The sequence below is a fragment of the Ipomoea triloba genome, chromosome 9 (assembly GCF_003576645.1).
Source record: "Ipomoea triloba cultivar NCNSP0323 chromosome 9, ASM357664v1".
Taxonomy (NCBI): domain Eukaryota; kingdom Viridiplantae; phylum Streptophyta; class Magnoliopsida; order Solanales; family Convolvulaceae; genus Ipomoea; species Ipomoea triloba.
In genome coordinates this window covers 5,290,865-5,306,823 of record NC_044924.1, presented here as the reverse complement: position 1 = coordinate 5,306,823, position 15,959 = coordinate 5,290,865, and the positions used below count along the sequence as shown (strand labels likewise).

The following is a 15,959-nucleotide window of genomic DNA, read 5'->3' as shown; positions in this document are numbered from 1 at the left end:
AAAATTAGGTTTTTTGCATTTTTCTCTTTGCAATTTTTATTCAATTCACAGTTTATTTATACTTTGATAGGGCCTCACTTATTTAACAGCACAGGGCTACGCAAATAAAAAAAAATCAGCCTTGTTGATTATAGAAATGTGTTTGGTAAATAGCTATTAGCTAATAGTTGTTTGGTATAATTTCTTTTCTCAAAAAGCTAATTGAAATAGTTGTTTTGATTAACATTTTGGAGTTAAAAAAGTTGATTAATCAAATACTCATATTGATTTTTAACCAAGTCAAATAAGTCAAAATTGACTGATAGGCTAAACACAAAGAGTTAATATTGCATCCAATAAAACTCAAACTCATAATTTCCCTTATCACAGAGTCAATATCGCATCCAATTAGGCTCAAATTCATAATCTCCCATATAAGGGAGCAATTTGGAGACATTGGACCACAAGGTCATGTGTGACATTCTAGTTTTATTAAAAAAAAAAAAAAACATTTAAAAAAATTGGTGTAAAGACTTTGGCGACTTTGACTTATATTGTAGAAATTTTGAAAAAAAAATTATTGGAAAGGAATTTTAAAAAGCGTGGTTAGAAAATGCAGCTTTTGACTTATATTCTAGAAATTTGGAAAAAAAAAATATTGGAAAGGAATTTAAAAAGCGTGGGTTAGAAAATGCACAAATGAAGACCTTACTAAGCTCGAATTCATAATTTTTCATTTAGAAAAATCATTTTATATTACTAGACCACAAAATTTTTAGCAACAAAGTAGATGTTAGTTTAACATGAATATGAATATCTTTTGTTGAAAAAAACATCTTGTAATCATAATTAATTTTAAACATTAACAAACAATATTGCAATACAAACAAAAAAAATCTTGGTGTTAGAAAATCTTTTCACAATATAACCCTTTTGACACGCAACTACAGTATTATGACCCTTTTGACACGCAAATTTTATGCACTACAGTATTATGACCCTTTTCATACGCAAATTCATCATAGTAAATTTCATTTTCTTTTTCTAGACTTATGGAGTTATGGGTAACAATTTACTTTTAATCTTTTCTCTTTTCAGAATATTTTTTTTTGTCTTAGTATTATTGTAGTATGATTTTTTTGGTCTTCTGTCAACAAAATCGTTGAAATGTCGTGAAATACAATGACATTTAATTTTTTTTAATACAAAGTAGGTTGACCCGCTATATTTTTTTTTTTTTTAAAAGTTCATAATTGAAGACCTAAATGCCGTTGTATTTTACAAAATTTAAACTATTTTGTTGATGGATGATTAAAAATGATCATGTCATAATAATACTAAGACCAAATGAGAATGTTTTAAAAAAAATTAAAAGTGAATTATCACCTATAAATCTAAGGCCAAAAATATAATTAACTCTACACTTTAGCCACAATTTTACCAAAAGCTGATGCAAAAATGCAGAATGTTGTCATTAGTTAATTTAGGAAGTGTTCTTTTTAAATTCAACTAATAACAAGAAGTCATAATTAGATTATTAGAACTAGTACTTTCGAAGAATATTTGGATCAATATACAATTATATAAATTATAACAACAAATATTATATATTGCAATTGATGTAATAGGTTTGATCAATTATGTTTTCTGATGTTATCCTTACTTGAATTCGAGCAAATAATATTCCAAATACACATGCGATGCACGGATACAATTTTTTATTATATATTTAGATAATAAAATTAAAGATGAAATTATAAACCATTCTAATATTTGAAAGTATACATTTATTTAATTATAAGATTAGTGTAAAAGTATGACTCAATTCATTGAATAATATATGACTCGTTTGTTTGCAATTATCTTAAAAATTTGATATTTAATATATGATTTATGTAAATAAATTATTACTAAAATAATAGATTTGTGAAGCTTTTAATTTATCAAACTTTATTCTTTTATGCATACACTAGAAAATTTCATTAAAAAGTTCAAACATTTTAGAAGAAAACGAAAAATGGAAAATGGAAAATGAAAAAAAAAAAAAACAAAAAAAAAAACAACAACAACAACAACAACAATAAAAAGGCCTTGTTAAATTAATTTATCATGGTGAACTGAACATACACTGCTTTATAAATTAAAGTATCCAATTTTTAATAACCGTTGCATGTTTAGGGATGGTAGAATATGGCAAATTATACTCTGCACCACGTACCTAAACGACGTCGTTTTGAGCATTGTAAACTAATCATCCGTTTTTTTTTTTAAAATTACGTTTCCCGTTTCGGCCGGTCTGTATTTATGTTAATATTCTGTGTATTCCAGGCAACCGTTCTGTGTATTCTAGGCAACCGTTATGTGTATTCATGTTAGTAACACATGTTGTGATGTGTTTGTGCATTCGAATGTTTAGGAGGATGAGTTCTGTGTATTTTGTGTAAATATTCTGTGTATTCATGTTATTAACACAAGTTGTGATGTGTTTGTGCATTCGAATGTTAGGATGATGATTTCTCTGTGTATTTTGTGTCAATATTCTGTGTATTCTCGGCAAACATTATGTGTATTCTATGCAAACGTTCTGTGTATTCTATATAATGATTATGTGTATTATAGATAATGAATTCCCTAGAGTCATTCGCGTCTGCGTTCGCATCCACTAACATCTGTGTATTTTAATTTGTGTCAATATTCTGTGTATTCTGGGCAAACATTCTGTGTATTCTAGGCAAACGTTTTGTGTATTATAGATAATGATTATGTGTATTATAGATAATGAATTTCCTGAGTCATTCGCGTCCGCGTTCACTAACACTAAAACGACGTCGTTTTACGTGCGTGGTGCACATTGCTATGTGCACTGTGGTGCAGGGTATAACGATTGACCCAATATTCTACCAATCGTATGAGCGGGTAATTCATACGATTATATGAGCGGATATGAGCGGGTAATATGGATTATATGCAAATTTTCATATTTATGCTTGTTGACTAATATTTACAAATAGTAGAAAAATTTCTTCCATTGTTTTTGAAAGAAAGTAAACTTACAAAATGGTGTAAAGACTTTACTAAAAAGAAAGTAAACTTACAAAATGGTGTAAAGACTTTATTAAAAAGAAATTAAACTTACAAAGTGGTGTAAAGACTTGACTTGATGATGTATTTAAATTGAAGACTTTGAATTTGAACTTTGATTTAAATTATGGAAATTTATGAAACAAAAATGAGCTAGCAAATACCAATCATAGAAATTAACATAGAAGTATATAGTATATGATGATTGATGAATAACTACATTCGGTAAAATCATAGACGTTTGGAAAGAATGACCAGGGATCGAGTCTACAAACGGCAGTGTGAAAGTAACCTTTCAAAGTGATGAGGGGGCTCCTGATTTACATCATCCCAAATGCTTTGTCGGGTCGGGACGTGGGGCCCTTGGAGTTGGGAATTCAACATTTTGGAGAGAATAAAAGTTGTGATTAAAATGAGGCAAAATTATTTGTGAGAAATTAAATGTGAAAAAAATCAATAAATTCAATAATTGATGAGATCTTGGTCTTGCAGGCTCGGGACGCTAGAAGTATCAAAATTATTATTATTATTATTATTATTATTATTATTATTTTCTAAAAGTCTTATGGGCAAAAAAAAAAAAAAAAAAACTCAAAGCTTTATGTCTTATCACAATTATATTTGAATATTTAAAATTTGATTTCTTAAAAAATATAAATTTTTATGTTTTGAGACAATTATTTAAAGATTTTAAAATTTAACAAATTAATATTAATTTTTTTTTGTATTTTGTAACAAATATTAATTTCCAATCTAACTTGGTTTTCTTGAGTTTGTGCATAAATTATTTAAAAACTTACAATATAACATCATTAAAAAATATAATATATCAAAATATCTGCTTTACACAACTAAAAGTTCAAAATTGAATTCTTTTAAAGAACATTTTACACATTTAGAGAGCTTAAATTTGGATTATTTAAAAGGGTCCATTTTAGCGGGCTTTATAATTTATGCTACAAATAAAAGTAACGAAGTATAGGTAGATTTACTATAAAGTAATAGCAATACAATATTGTAATCTAAATATTATTTTTTATAGATAAAATATAGGCAATTTGGTAGGTAATTTAACTTATTTAATTCAACTAACAAACCAAAAGTAACTTAAAATATACTCCGTATTTGGCATCTTATTGACAATTTATAATTATTAACCATGTCCATTTTCACTTCGCATTGGGCTTGATGCCATTGTTAAAATGGGCCGACTGGGCCAAGCCCAAACCAACAAATGTTTATTTATAGCGTATGTTCAATTTTTAATGTATTATTAAATGAATATTTAGTATATTAAAAATGAATATTTATCAGTAGTCTATCTTGTAACATGTACCATGTATACTAGTCTGAAATGTATTTTCTTTTAATTAGGGAATACTCTTAAAATATTTTATAAAGTTTTTATAATTCTTTTTAAGGAAAAATGTTTCTGATGAAATGCATAAATATTCTACCTTAAAAAAAATTCAATAATGAGGCGAGGTAATGCGGGTAAGCTATGAATGCAGAGGTTCACATTATAGGCAAGATAAAACATGGGGGCTGAGGATAAGGTGGTAGAGAAAATAACTGAATGGAAAAATGGTCTCAAATGGTTGTTAGAATTGAAGTGGAGAACATTATCAATATATGGTGAAGTAGTGGTCCCAATGGTTTACAGAATTGAAGTGAACATTATCAATGGTGAAGTAATGGATGTTCAAGGCAATCAATAATGCACCACTAATGTTATATTGTAATCTTGTATTTACCAGGAAGTCCTTATGTGGAAACTCTTGCGCAGATTCCTGCCTTTCCCAGATTGTCTCGAGCGTTTTGGAGTAAATCTACCATCAGTGTGCCCGTTCTGTTGGAAATCATTGGCCAGCATGGAGCATTGCTTGTTTAGTTGCAAGGAAGTATTTTCTGTGTGGACTTACTTTGCTGCAACTTTTCGAGTTACTCTTTCCAGAGCATCTTCTATTCGTGCAGCTTGCCATTCATGGTGGTTAATAGCTTCTCCAACATCTGCTGCTGGTACAATAGCAAACTTAATGCCTTCATTTCTTTTATGGCAAATTTGGGTTTCATACAATGCTGCAATCTTTGAGAGAACCTCCTTCTCATCCTTAATCTTGATTCAAAAGGTAAAACGGGAATTCAGGTTGCTATCTTTGGCAATGCCTTTGCACTCCTGTGGAAACTCGGACTTATTTATTATTCAGGAAGGTTTGGCGTTTAATTTTGCTCAACAAAGGCGGCACACTTCAACATGGATAAAATGGCACAAGCCTCCTTCGGGCAGATTAAAGCTGAATATCGATGCTTCCTTTTCTACCTCTAGAGCCGCTGGAGGTGCCTGCCTTCGTGACTCGATGGGCAATCTAGTGATGGCTCTTTCCTTTCCCTTGACAGCCTCATCCACCTTAGAAGCAGAAGTGTCAGCCCTCGATTATGCGCTTAACTGGTGCGACCTCGCTGCTAAACGCCCATATCTAATCGAAGTTGAGTCTACTCTTTTGGTGAGATACGTCAACTCCGCATTGCATCATGTTCCTTGGAATATCCGTAATGCTGTCCATCGTATTCAGTCCTTACTTGATTCTTGGTCATCTTCTTTATCACACGTTTATCGAGAAGCGAATCAAGTAGCAGACTCTCTAGCTTCCTCTTGCTTTAGCCTATCCTCTCCATCCTTATTTTCTAATTTTTCATCTTTGCCGGATGCCGTGAAACTTACTTTCTTGTATGACTTCCGCGGGTTCGCTTCGTCCCGCTCTCTGTTTTCTTAATAATACATGCTTTTTCTTCAAAAAAAAAAAAAAAAAAAAAGAGTCCGCAATCATTATCCGAATGTATGTTTTAGACAAAACCAGCCTCGCCTTGTGGTCATAGCTGACAATTTGTACAGACTCAAACTAAAAAAAATCAAGATAGTTTTTATAGGGACCAGTAATATAATGTTATCTTTGATATTTATTTCTCGATCATGTCCATTTAATCAAAAGAAACTGATAAGTATGCACTATTTTAAGGTAATCAAATAGCATCTTATCCTTAATATATTGCCATAAGTTGTGATTCTTGGCAGAATTGAATGTTGGAATAATATGCATGGTTTGCAACCTGCTAATAGATGGGTACAATGCTTTGCAAATACAGTGACAGATACACACATTCTTGCATAATTTGAGTACAAAGATGACAAAACAGAAACATTCTTAAAACAACAATTAAGTATGGATTGATGGGGTTTAGATTGTTGCTTCATCTTCACATTCCAGAAGAGTTTGTACCACAGAAGCCATTGTAGGCCTCATGTTTCTGTCTTCTTCCACACATGAAACACCAACCTTAATCAGTGTCTTTGCCTGTCTCCTACTGAACTTCCCTTCCAATCTTTTATCCACTATATCCTCCACCCAACTCTCATCTGCTAATTCAACTTTGCTCTTCATTGCCCACACAAATTGCTTTAAATCTACTGCTTCCTGATGAAGCTCACTTTCTTCGGCTGCCCAGCTCGATAGCCTACTACCCTTCACCATCTCCAGGATCACAACACCATAACCATACACATCTACTTTGGAAGTGATGGGCTGGTTCAGAGCCCACTCTGGAGCCATGTAGCCTTTTGTTCCCCGGATTTTGGTGAAATATGAACCAGGGTCACCTCTTTTAGAGAGCTTGGCTAGCCCAAAATCCGCGATTTTGGGCTCAAGTTCACTAGTTAGAAGTATGTTCTCAGGTTTCACATCACAATGGATCACCCATTCCAGGCACTCATGGTGAAGATATGCAAGGCCTTTGGCAGTCCCTAATGCTACCTCAAACCTTTCTTTCCACCCAAGAAAATTTGAGGTGTAAATATGCTTGTCTAAAGAAGAATTCTCTACATATTCATAGACAAGAAGGCGGTGTTTCCCTTCTGCACAGAATCCCCACATTCTCACCAAATTCATGTGGTTGATCTTTCCAATTGTGGTCATCTCTGCCCAGAATTGTTCTTCTCCATGAAACTCATCTCCGAGTTTCTTCACTGCCACCGCTCTATCATCTGCCAAAACACCTTTGTAAACAGCCCCTGAGCCTCCCCTTCCTAGCTCCACCTTGAAATTCTTGGTTGCCTTCTTCAGTTCTGCATAAGTGAACATCCTGAACTGACTGGATAACATATGATATCCATTCTCAAGTGAAGCTGGAATCCCATGCTTGCTGAATAAAGCCCACCATCCCAAACCAAAAACAAGAAGCTCAATCACACCAATAGCTGAACAAAATGAGTACAGATATACCCATCTCACCTTTTTACTACTCACTTCATACTTCAAAGGTAGAAGTTCTGATGAATTTGAGCATACCAAGTTAGAACGAGTGAGAATCACGGGATGACCTGATTCTGGCACTGGAAAATCTCGGGGGAGTTTCATAAATATACTCCCAGGGAAATCTGGAGATCTGTAGCCATTGTAAAGGGTGCCTTTGGTGAAACATGATGCTTCTCCAGTTCGCCTGTAGGCAAACGCCAAACAATTATGATCCTTTGAGCACAAATTCTTGCAGTCTTCAAACGAAAAAGGCTTAGTGAAGTTGAGATCAAATCCCCAGTAATCCACCTGAGAAATCTCCAAGAACTTGACAGGCTTAGTTATTAAAGTTGCAATATCGAACAATGCCTTGCAGCCTCTACCCCAATCATCTGGATCAACCACCACATACCCAGGAGGACATGAACATTTGGGCTCTGGTGCATAATTACAAATACCAAATCTCCCACAGATTCCATGTACGCCACACGGCTGTGGAAGAGCTTGCCAGGTTACCTTCCACACCCCAGTTGAATCTTGCAGGCTGTAGATTCTGAGATTCCCATCAACATCCAATGTCATTCTCCTCTTCATCTCATCACCCATGTCAATTGCACTCAAGTACAAAATTTGCACCTGCCTATCACTACAGAAAAACCTTCCAGAATTATCAATGAAAGCAATTCTAGTACTGTTTTGGCTGGTTCTCTGATTCCCATACGCATCATGATCAGGGTTAGGCCAATATAAACCAGAAACCTCAGGGCCGTCGTATATCAGCTTTAGCACGTTATCACCATCAAAGTATAAACTGAAGTAGCCTGGTTCAAACCCCCCTTCCCTTAACACAGAGATGAGTCTATTATTCTTGGTGAACACCTGGGAAGGCAACAAAGTATGAGTAGGAAACCCGAAACTTTGCCAGAGTACATCACCATCTGGATTCTTGAGAACAAGATTGCCTGTTTCAAGCAGCTCAGCTCTGTTAACTTTAGTTGAAGTTGTATTACTCTCCCACACCATTGCGCCATCAACATCAGTCAATGTTAAAGCTCCATTTTTATCCAGCGTCACCTTTGAGCCCCGGCTATTGACAGGCCTGGCTCGATTCGCCACCCAAACAACAGTTTTGTCCCTGGAATTGGTGAACCATATGGCAAACCAATAAGCCTTGTTTCCCAATCCATAGAAGCCACAGGTGAATGTGTTGTCTGGGGAGGTTAGAAAAGTTGAATCTGCATCCTCAACTGATAGAGAATGACCCCTTTCCAGTTGAAGCAGAGGCTTAGCTCCGGAAAAAGAAAGGAGAATGAAGAAGAAAAGTAGAGAACTCAATCTCCGGTGGCTAACCATTGCGGAAAGAGAAGAAGTTTGGAAGATAACAAATTAGTACTAAAGAATACAGATATATATAATACCAACTTGAAAGCTGAACCATCCAGTAAGAAAATTATTAATGTAAAAGATGAGTGTGGATACACCATCATCATACGTCAACCCTTCCAAGTCTTGATCAAAGCATGGGGACAAGGCCAGCAATAAGAAATTAAATTAAAGAAAGACTTTTTATTCAATGTGATGATGAGAAAACTGGAAAGGGCCTCATAGCAGCTTCTTGGATCCTGGCTACTCACTAAATGACGAGCAACAAGTGTAGTGTTTCTCTGGAAAAGGATAGGAAGTTAGGAACAAAACAGCAGCATAATGTACCCCCGCTCATGGTATTCTCACTTACCATCTTTGTTATGGCCACTGTTACAATATTTCAAAATTAATTTTATTAATTAATTAGGACAATTATCTTAAAATTATTTTAGATTTGGTTGGTTAGAATTATATTATTATTCATGTTTATTTTAGTTGGTGGATTAGAATTAGTTTATTCTATTCTCAATAATTATTTTATTCATGTGCTTGTAATATGCTTGTTAATGGCTATTTAAGGCCATTACATGCCAAACGAAATATAGAGTTGAATCTTCATTTATGTTGTTGTAATCTACTTGATTTTCATTTATGTGGTTGTACTCGTTAATGGCTATTTAAAAGTCAAATGCATGCAAAATGAAATATAGAGTTATTTTTGAGTTAGAAAACTGAGTGTTTTCTGGAACTCGGGATAAGTTCAGTCGTGAGTTGGTCATTCCAAACCACTTATCAAGTGTAGAACCTCGGCGTTGTTCCTACTCCTAAGTATTAACCATTTTCTCAGCCCAAGTTAAACCTTCATATTCGATTACCTAGCCTAATAAACTATTTTAAAATATTCTTTAAATTATGGTGTGAAGAGAAGATCAGGCTAACCATGTTCACATCCATCTTTATTTATACACTCCATCTTTTGTTAGAGGTGTTATTTTATTTATAGAATAAGGTAAAAAAGTTTTGATTGTGTAACTATTTATCACCACCATCTTTCTCATGGTTTTCATTTCTTCAACACTCTCCAAAACACATCATGATCAGGCTATTTACATAGTCAGTTTGTGTCACTTGATTTAGATTTATTTAGGGTCCCTTGGAAATACAAAGAATGTTTTTTGAATAATGGTTTTTCTTTTTCAAAAAATATTTTAACTTTTTAATTTTGGGTGAAAATCATAAAACATCTTTTTCTATTTGGTTAAAAGTCATAAAATTGTATTATTTTTATTTGATTCATTTTTTTAAAAACGTAAACATATATCTATGACCTCGCCTGACTCATAATTAATCAGATCTTGATAAATATAATAATTTTGAACTAATAAAGCTTTTGGTAGCTAGAAAGTTCAAATTTTCTTGAGAATTTAAAAGGTGATAAAATTATTCTAACATTTGATGCAATATTTGACTTATGAAAGTTTGAGTCAATTGAAATTTAGTTCCATAATATCAAAGAGAGTTAATCCCACATATGAGAGGTAGGATTTTTTTTTTTTTCAAGTGACTAAGAATCTACCAAATTTGTTCAATTACGTATTTATCTTTTTTGACACCAAATTAAAAATCTCTTATAAATATAAGAAATTTGTCTCTCTCATAGTCTCACTATTAGGAAGGATAACAATACTATTTCTCAAAGAAATGTGTCTCTAAGACTCTTTTTTGCATACGTATTATATTGTATTTTGAATATTTTTTGCTATAACTTGAATTTTGGCTTATGATCTATTAATTTTTTTTATAAAAAATATTTGTGTATAGCATGGATATATTAGAATTTTAAAAAAAAAAATCCTAGGAAAGTTTAAGCAAACCAAATATCTCAATTAATTTTTTAGGTAATTTATTTTTTATTTTCTAGGTTAACTCCAAAAACGTTAATTAACCAGACAACTTTTAAAGAAATTGAAGAACAAAAAAAATAAAAATAAAATTTTGGTTGTTGGCAAGGACAATATTTTTATTATTTGTTTGACATAGCCCAATCCATATTTTAATTGTTTATTTACAAATGTAATAAAACAAAATTAAAGATATTGAAAAAGAAATTGAAATGTTTTTAATGTTTTAGGTTATGGGTAGGGTCGGGCTGCGCTATACTAAGCTCAATCATTATACTACGTATGAATCATAAACATAAGGTACATTTTTAATATATTGAATGTTCATTTTTTAAAATATATTACTTTTGTATTGAATGTTCATTATTTAGTATATTATCAAATAATGAACCTTCAATACACAAATAATGTACATTCAATATATTTAAAATATTTATTTATGGTTCAAATGCAATGTGGACTATGGTCCACAATATAATTTGCCAACCTAGCTCAACTAGACTTATACTTTAACCAGATAAATAGTGGAACAATCTGCTTATTTCACACCATTCAAAAGGTGGAGAGAATTGAGTATAAGATAAGAATCTAAAAATGAATCATTTTTCATTTGAATGGAGGGAAGACTTTATTTTTCCTTAGCCAAACACTCAAAATTTAAAAAATAACTTTCAAAAATCAGTTTTTGAATTTCTAACAAATCCTTGAGGTTTTGCTTTACTGTCCCTCCATATGAATAAAAAAAAAAAGAATTTATATAGACAATCCTTTCAGACAAAATTACGCGTAAAAGGGAAGTGTCCTGGTTGAGTCTTGCTTGGTTAAGGGACCAGCGGCGGCTATAATTGCATATAGAATGTGGAAATGATAAGTGCGACTCAATTCCTATATGGAAAGAAGAAAGGTTCAGATAAAGCCAAAGTCAGCAAAATGTATTTTAAATATACTCCGGTCAAAACTAGGTTGAAATATTTATACTAGTTGTTATTTGTAGGGGCGTTTATATAATAATATGAAGAATTGGTACCTGGCAGTTCGAAATGAATGGTCGTATAAGTAGAACATAATTCTTAGAAGATTATAAATTTGAGTGTTATCAACCTCTGTTGAGACAATTACACAGGAGTTGTTTGCAAGATGGGGGCAGTATGGGAGTTCATAAATTATTATTTATATATTAAATAGGTGAGTCTCCTTTGAGATCGTATTTGTAAAACAAGTCTTGTCAATATGAAAATTTATTTTTAAATTAAAATATATGGAGTAATATTTAAGGATTAAACAATTACTTATGAGAAAAAAAAAATGTAATACGGGGTACAAACAAGAGAAAATTTTATTGATTAAATTAAAACGTAATATTATAGATTAAAGAATTAATTATGAAAAAAATTATAATACTTATGAAAAATCAACCTGTCTCACAAATGATGAGGATTCTTAAGTCGATTTCATAGAAAAAGAATTTCTTTTTGTAATGTATATATGGCAAAATAGGGTGTAATTCCACGTGAAAGATGAGTTAGGGTAGACGATGACTTAAGGTAGACGTATATGTTGGGGCTTTGGGATGAATGTGCACTACGACGTCACGTAATGGATGTTTAAGTCTGTCAATAATGCACCACTAATGATATCCTTTTCAAGGAAATGTTTACATCCATGTAACTAAAAGAAACTGATAATTTTGCACTATATTTAAGGTAATCAAATCTCGTTATTGTCATAAATCATGATTTTGAAGCTTAGGTGCTATCTTAACAAATAAAATATATACTATTCTTGGCAGAGAAAATCATAAGAATATGGTTATTCTGCAACTGTGTAATAACAATGTCAACTTCAGTTTGCAATTCTTTTTTGGATGACGAGGAAAATCCGCAACTACTATCCTATCACATAGTGTACGTTGAGTAAACCCGTTTTGTAATCCTAATTGCCAAAGAATTACAATGAAGTAAATAAGTCTCAACTCAAATTAAGAAGGCTAAGATTCAAACTTGTGACATTGAAGTTACTAGTTTATATCTTTAGTCATTTTGGCAGAGATTAGCATTGGACAGGTACAGCTAGACTCTGCAGTTATTTGCCAACAGTCTCAGAAACAAACATCTTGCATATATTTGAGTACAAAAGTGAAAAACAAAAACATAAATAGAAACATTTCTCAAATGTAAAGTGGATCTGGTGTTTGGATTACTGTTGTTTCATCTTCACATTCCAGAAGAGTTTGCACCACAGAAGACATTGTAGGCCTCATGTTTCTGTCTTCCTCCATACATGCAACACCAACCTTTATCAGTGTCTTTGCCTGCCTCTTGCTGAACTTCCCTTCCAGTCTTTTATCCACTATATCCTCCACCCAACTCTCATCTCTTAATTCAACTTTGCTCTTCATTGCCCACAAAAGTTGCCTTAAATCTACTGCTTCTTGCTGATGCTCACTTTCTTCGGCTGCCCAACTCGATAGCCTACTACCCTTCACCATCTCCAGGATAGCCTACTACCCTTCACCGTCTCCAGGATCACAACACCATAACCATACACATCTACTTTTGAAGTGATGGGCTGGTTCAGAGCCCACTCTGGAGCCATGTACCCTTTTGTTCCCCGGATTTTGGTAAAATATGAACCGGGGTCACCTCTTTTAGAGAGCTTGGCTAGCCCAAAATCAGCAATCTTGGGTTCATGTTCATCAGTTAGAAGTATATTTTCAGGTTTCACATCACAATGGATCACCCATTCCAGGCACTCATGGTGAAGATATGCAAGCCCTTTAGCAGTGCCTAATGCCACTTCAAACCTTTCTTTCCACCCAAGAAAATTTGATGTGTAAATATGCTTGTCTAAAGAAGAATTTTCTACATATTCATAGACCAGAAGGCGGTGTTTCCCTTCTGCACATAATCCCCACATTCTCACCAAATTCATGTGGTTGATCTTTCCAATTGTGGTCATCTCTGCCCATAATTGTTCTTCTCCATGAAACTCATCTCCTAGTTTCTTCACTGCCACCGCTCTATCATCTGCCAAAACACCTTTGTAAACAGCCCCTGAGCCTCCTCTTCCTAGCTCCACCTTGAAATTCTTGGTTGCCTTCTTCAGTTCTGCATAAGTGAACATCCTGAACTGACTGGATAACATATGATATCCATTCTCAAGTGCAGCTGGAACCCCATCCTTGCTGAATAAAGCCCGCCATCCCAACGCAAAAACAAGAAGCTCAATCACACCAACAGCTGAACAAAATGAGTACAGATAAACCCATCCCACCTTTTTACTAGTCACAACTACAACTTCAGATGCATTTGAACATACCAAGTTAGAGCGAGTGAGAATCACGGGATGACCTGATTTTTCTGGCACTGAAAAATCTCGGGGGAGTTCAGAAATATACTTCCAGGGAAATCTGGAGATCTGTAGCCATTGTAAAGGGTGCCTTTGGTTAAACATGATGCTTCTCCAGTTTGCCTGTAGGCAAATGCCATACAATTATGATCCTTTGAGCACATATTTTTGCAGTCTTCCAGTGAAGAAGGCATAGTGAAGTTGAGATCAAATCCCCAGTATTCCACCTGAGAAATCTCCAAGAATTTGACAGGCTGAGTTACTAAACTTGTTACATTGAACAATGCCCTGCAGCCTCTACTCCAATCATTTGGATTAACCACCACATACCCTGGAGGACATGAACATTTGGGCTCTGGTGCATAATTACAAATTCCATTTCTTCCACAGATTCCATGTACGCCACACCGCTGTGGAAGAGCTTGCCAGGTTACCTTCCACACTCCAGTTGAATCTTGCAGGCTGTAGATTCTGAGATTCCCATCAACATCCAACGTCATTCTCCTCTTAATCATCTCATCACCCGCGTCACTAGCATTTAAATATAAAATCTGCACCTGCCTATCACTGGAGAAAAACCTTCCAGAATTATCAAGAAAAGCAATTCTAGTACTGTTTTGGCTGGTTCTCTGATTCCCATAAGCATTAAAATCATTGTTAGGCCAATAGAAATCAGAAACCTCTGAACCATCATATAGCAGCTTTAGCACATTTTCACTATCAAAGTGTAAACTGAAGTAGCCTGGTTCAAACCCCCCTTCCCTTAACACAGAGACCAGTCTATTATTCTTTGTGAACACCTGGGAAGGCAACAAAGTATCAGTAGGAAACCCGAAACTTTGCCAGAGAACATCACCCTGTGGATTCTTGAGAACAAGATTGCCTGTATCAAGCAGCTCAGCTGTGTTAACTCTAGTTGAAGTTGTATTACTCTCCCACACGATCACGCCATCCACATCAGTCAATGTTAAAGCTCCATTTTTCTCCAGCTTCACCTTTGATCCCCAGCTATTGACAGGCCTGGCCCGATTCACCACCCAAACAACAGTTTTGTCCCTGGAATTGGTGAACCATATGGCAAACCAGTAAGCATTGCTTCCCAATCCATAGAAGCCACAGGTGAATGTGTTGTCTGGGGAGGTTAGAAAAGTTGAGTCTGCTTCTTCAACGGATAGAGAGCGTCCCCAATCCAGCTGAAATAGAGGCTTAGCTTCTGTAGTTGCACAAGAAAGGAGGATGAAGGAGAAAAGTAGGGAACTCAAACCATGGTAGTTAACCATGGCGGAAAGGGATGAATTTTGAATAATATGTTGGAACATAACAAATTACTACAACATTATATAATACCATCTTGAGAGATCTAACAATAATAAATTAAAGTTCCATCCAGTAAGAAAAGTATTCATTCATTCTCCTAGTCCTAATTTCCAGAAGATCAGTGTGGACTGTGCAGTGGATCATCAAGTCAAATATAATCTTCCACGTCTTAACCAAAGCATGAGGACAATCCAAGGAAATTAAATAAGAAATTAAAGAAAGACTATTCAACACATAGAAACGTGATGATTAAGAGATTAACGGGCCTCATAGCAACTTCTTGGATCCAATCTACTCACTAAATGACGAGCAACAAGTGGCATAATGTATCCAAGATATGAGGTTAAAAAGTTTTAGAATGGGTAGTTAATTCATGAGCATCTTTTTTCATGCTTTCTATTTCTTCAACTCTCCTCAAAAACATTGTTTTCTTGTCAAGTCACCTAAATACAAACAATAATTCCACAAATGATAAAATTGAATTAATAGAATAATGAGTAACATGCAAAATGTTTGTTGAAAAAAAACCTGCCTCCCTTTTCTCTCTAAAATCAAACGCCTTTCTCTGCTGCTCAACTTTGGCTTCCACCGCCGGCCTCCGGCCGGAGCTCTAATGGAGCTTTGAGCCGGCGGTTTTGGTCACCTTCTATGTTTGCTCTCGCTCTTCTTCCGCCCCGAC

At 34.3% G+C, this 15,959-nt stretch overlaps 2 protein-coding genes and 1 pseudogene across 2 annotated transcripts; 1 reads left to right on the top strand and 2 right to left on the bottom strand.

The window, feature by feature from the left end:
- Positions 1 to 4,598: 4,598 nt before the first annotated feature.
- LOC116029174 lies at positions 4,599 to 5,834 on the top strand. Its single transcript, XM_031271081.1, has 2 exons — positions 4,599 to 4,751; positions 4,818 to 5,834. Exons 1-2 carry the CDS (start codon positions 4,599 to 4,601, stop codon positions 5,832 to 5,834), a joined length of 1,170 nt encoding a protein of 389 aa, XP_031126941.1.
- A 244-nt stretch (positions 5,835 to 6,078) lies between these two features.
- LOC116029251 (putative receptor protein kinase ZmPK1) lies at positions 6,079 to 8,720 on the bottom strand. Its single transcript, XM_031271163.1, has one exon. The coding sequence runs from the start codon at positions 8,700 to 8,702 to the stop codon at positions 6,297 to 6,299; it is 2,406 nt and encodes an 801-aa protein (XP_031127023.1). The 5' UTR covers positions 8,703 to 8,720; the 3' UTR covers positions 6,079 to 6,296.
- Positions 8,721 to 12,713: 3,993 nt separating this feature from the next.
- LOC116029252 lies at positions 12,714 to 15,258 on the bottom strand (annotated as a pseudogene).
- Between the last annotated feature and the right edge of the window lie 701 nt (positions 15,259 to 15,959).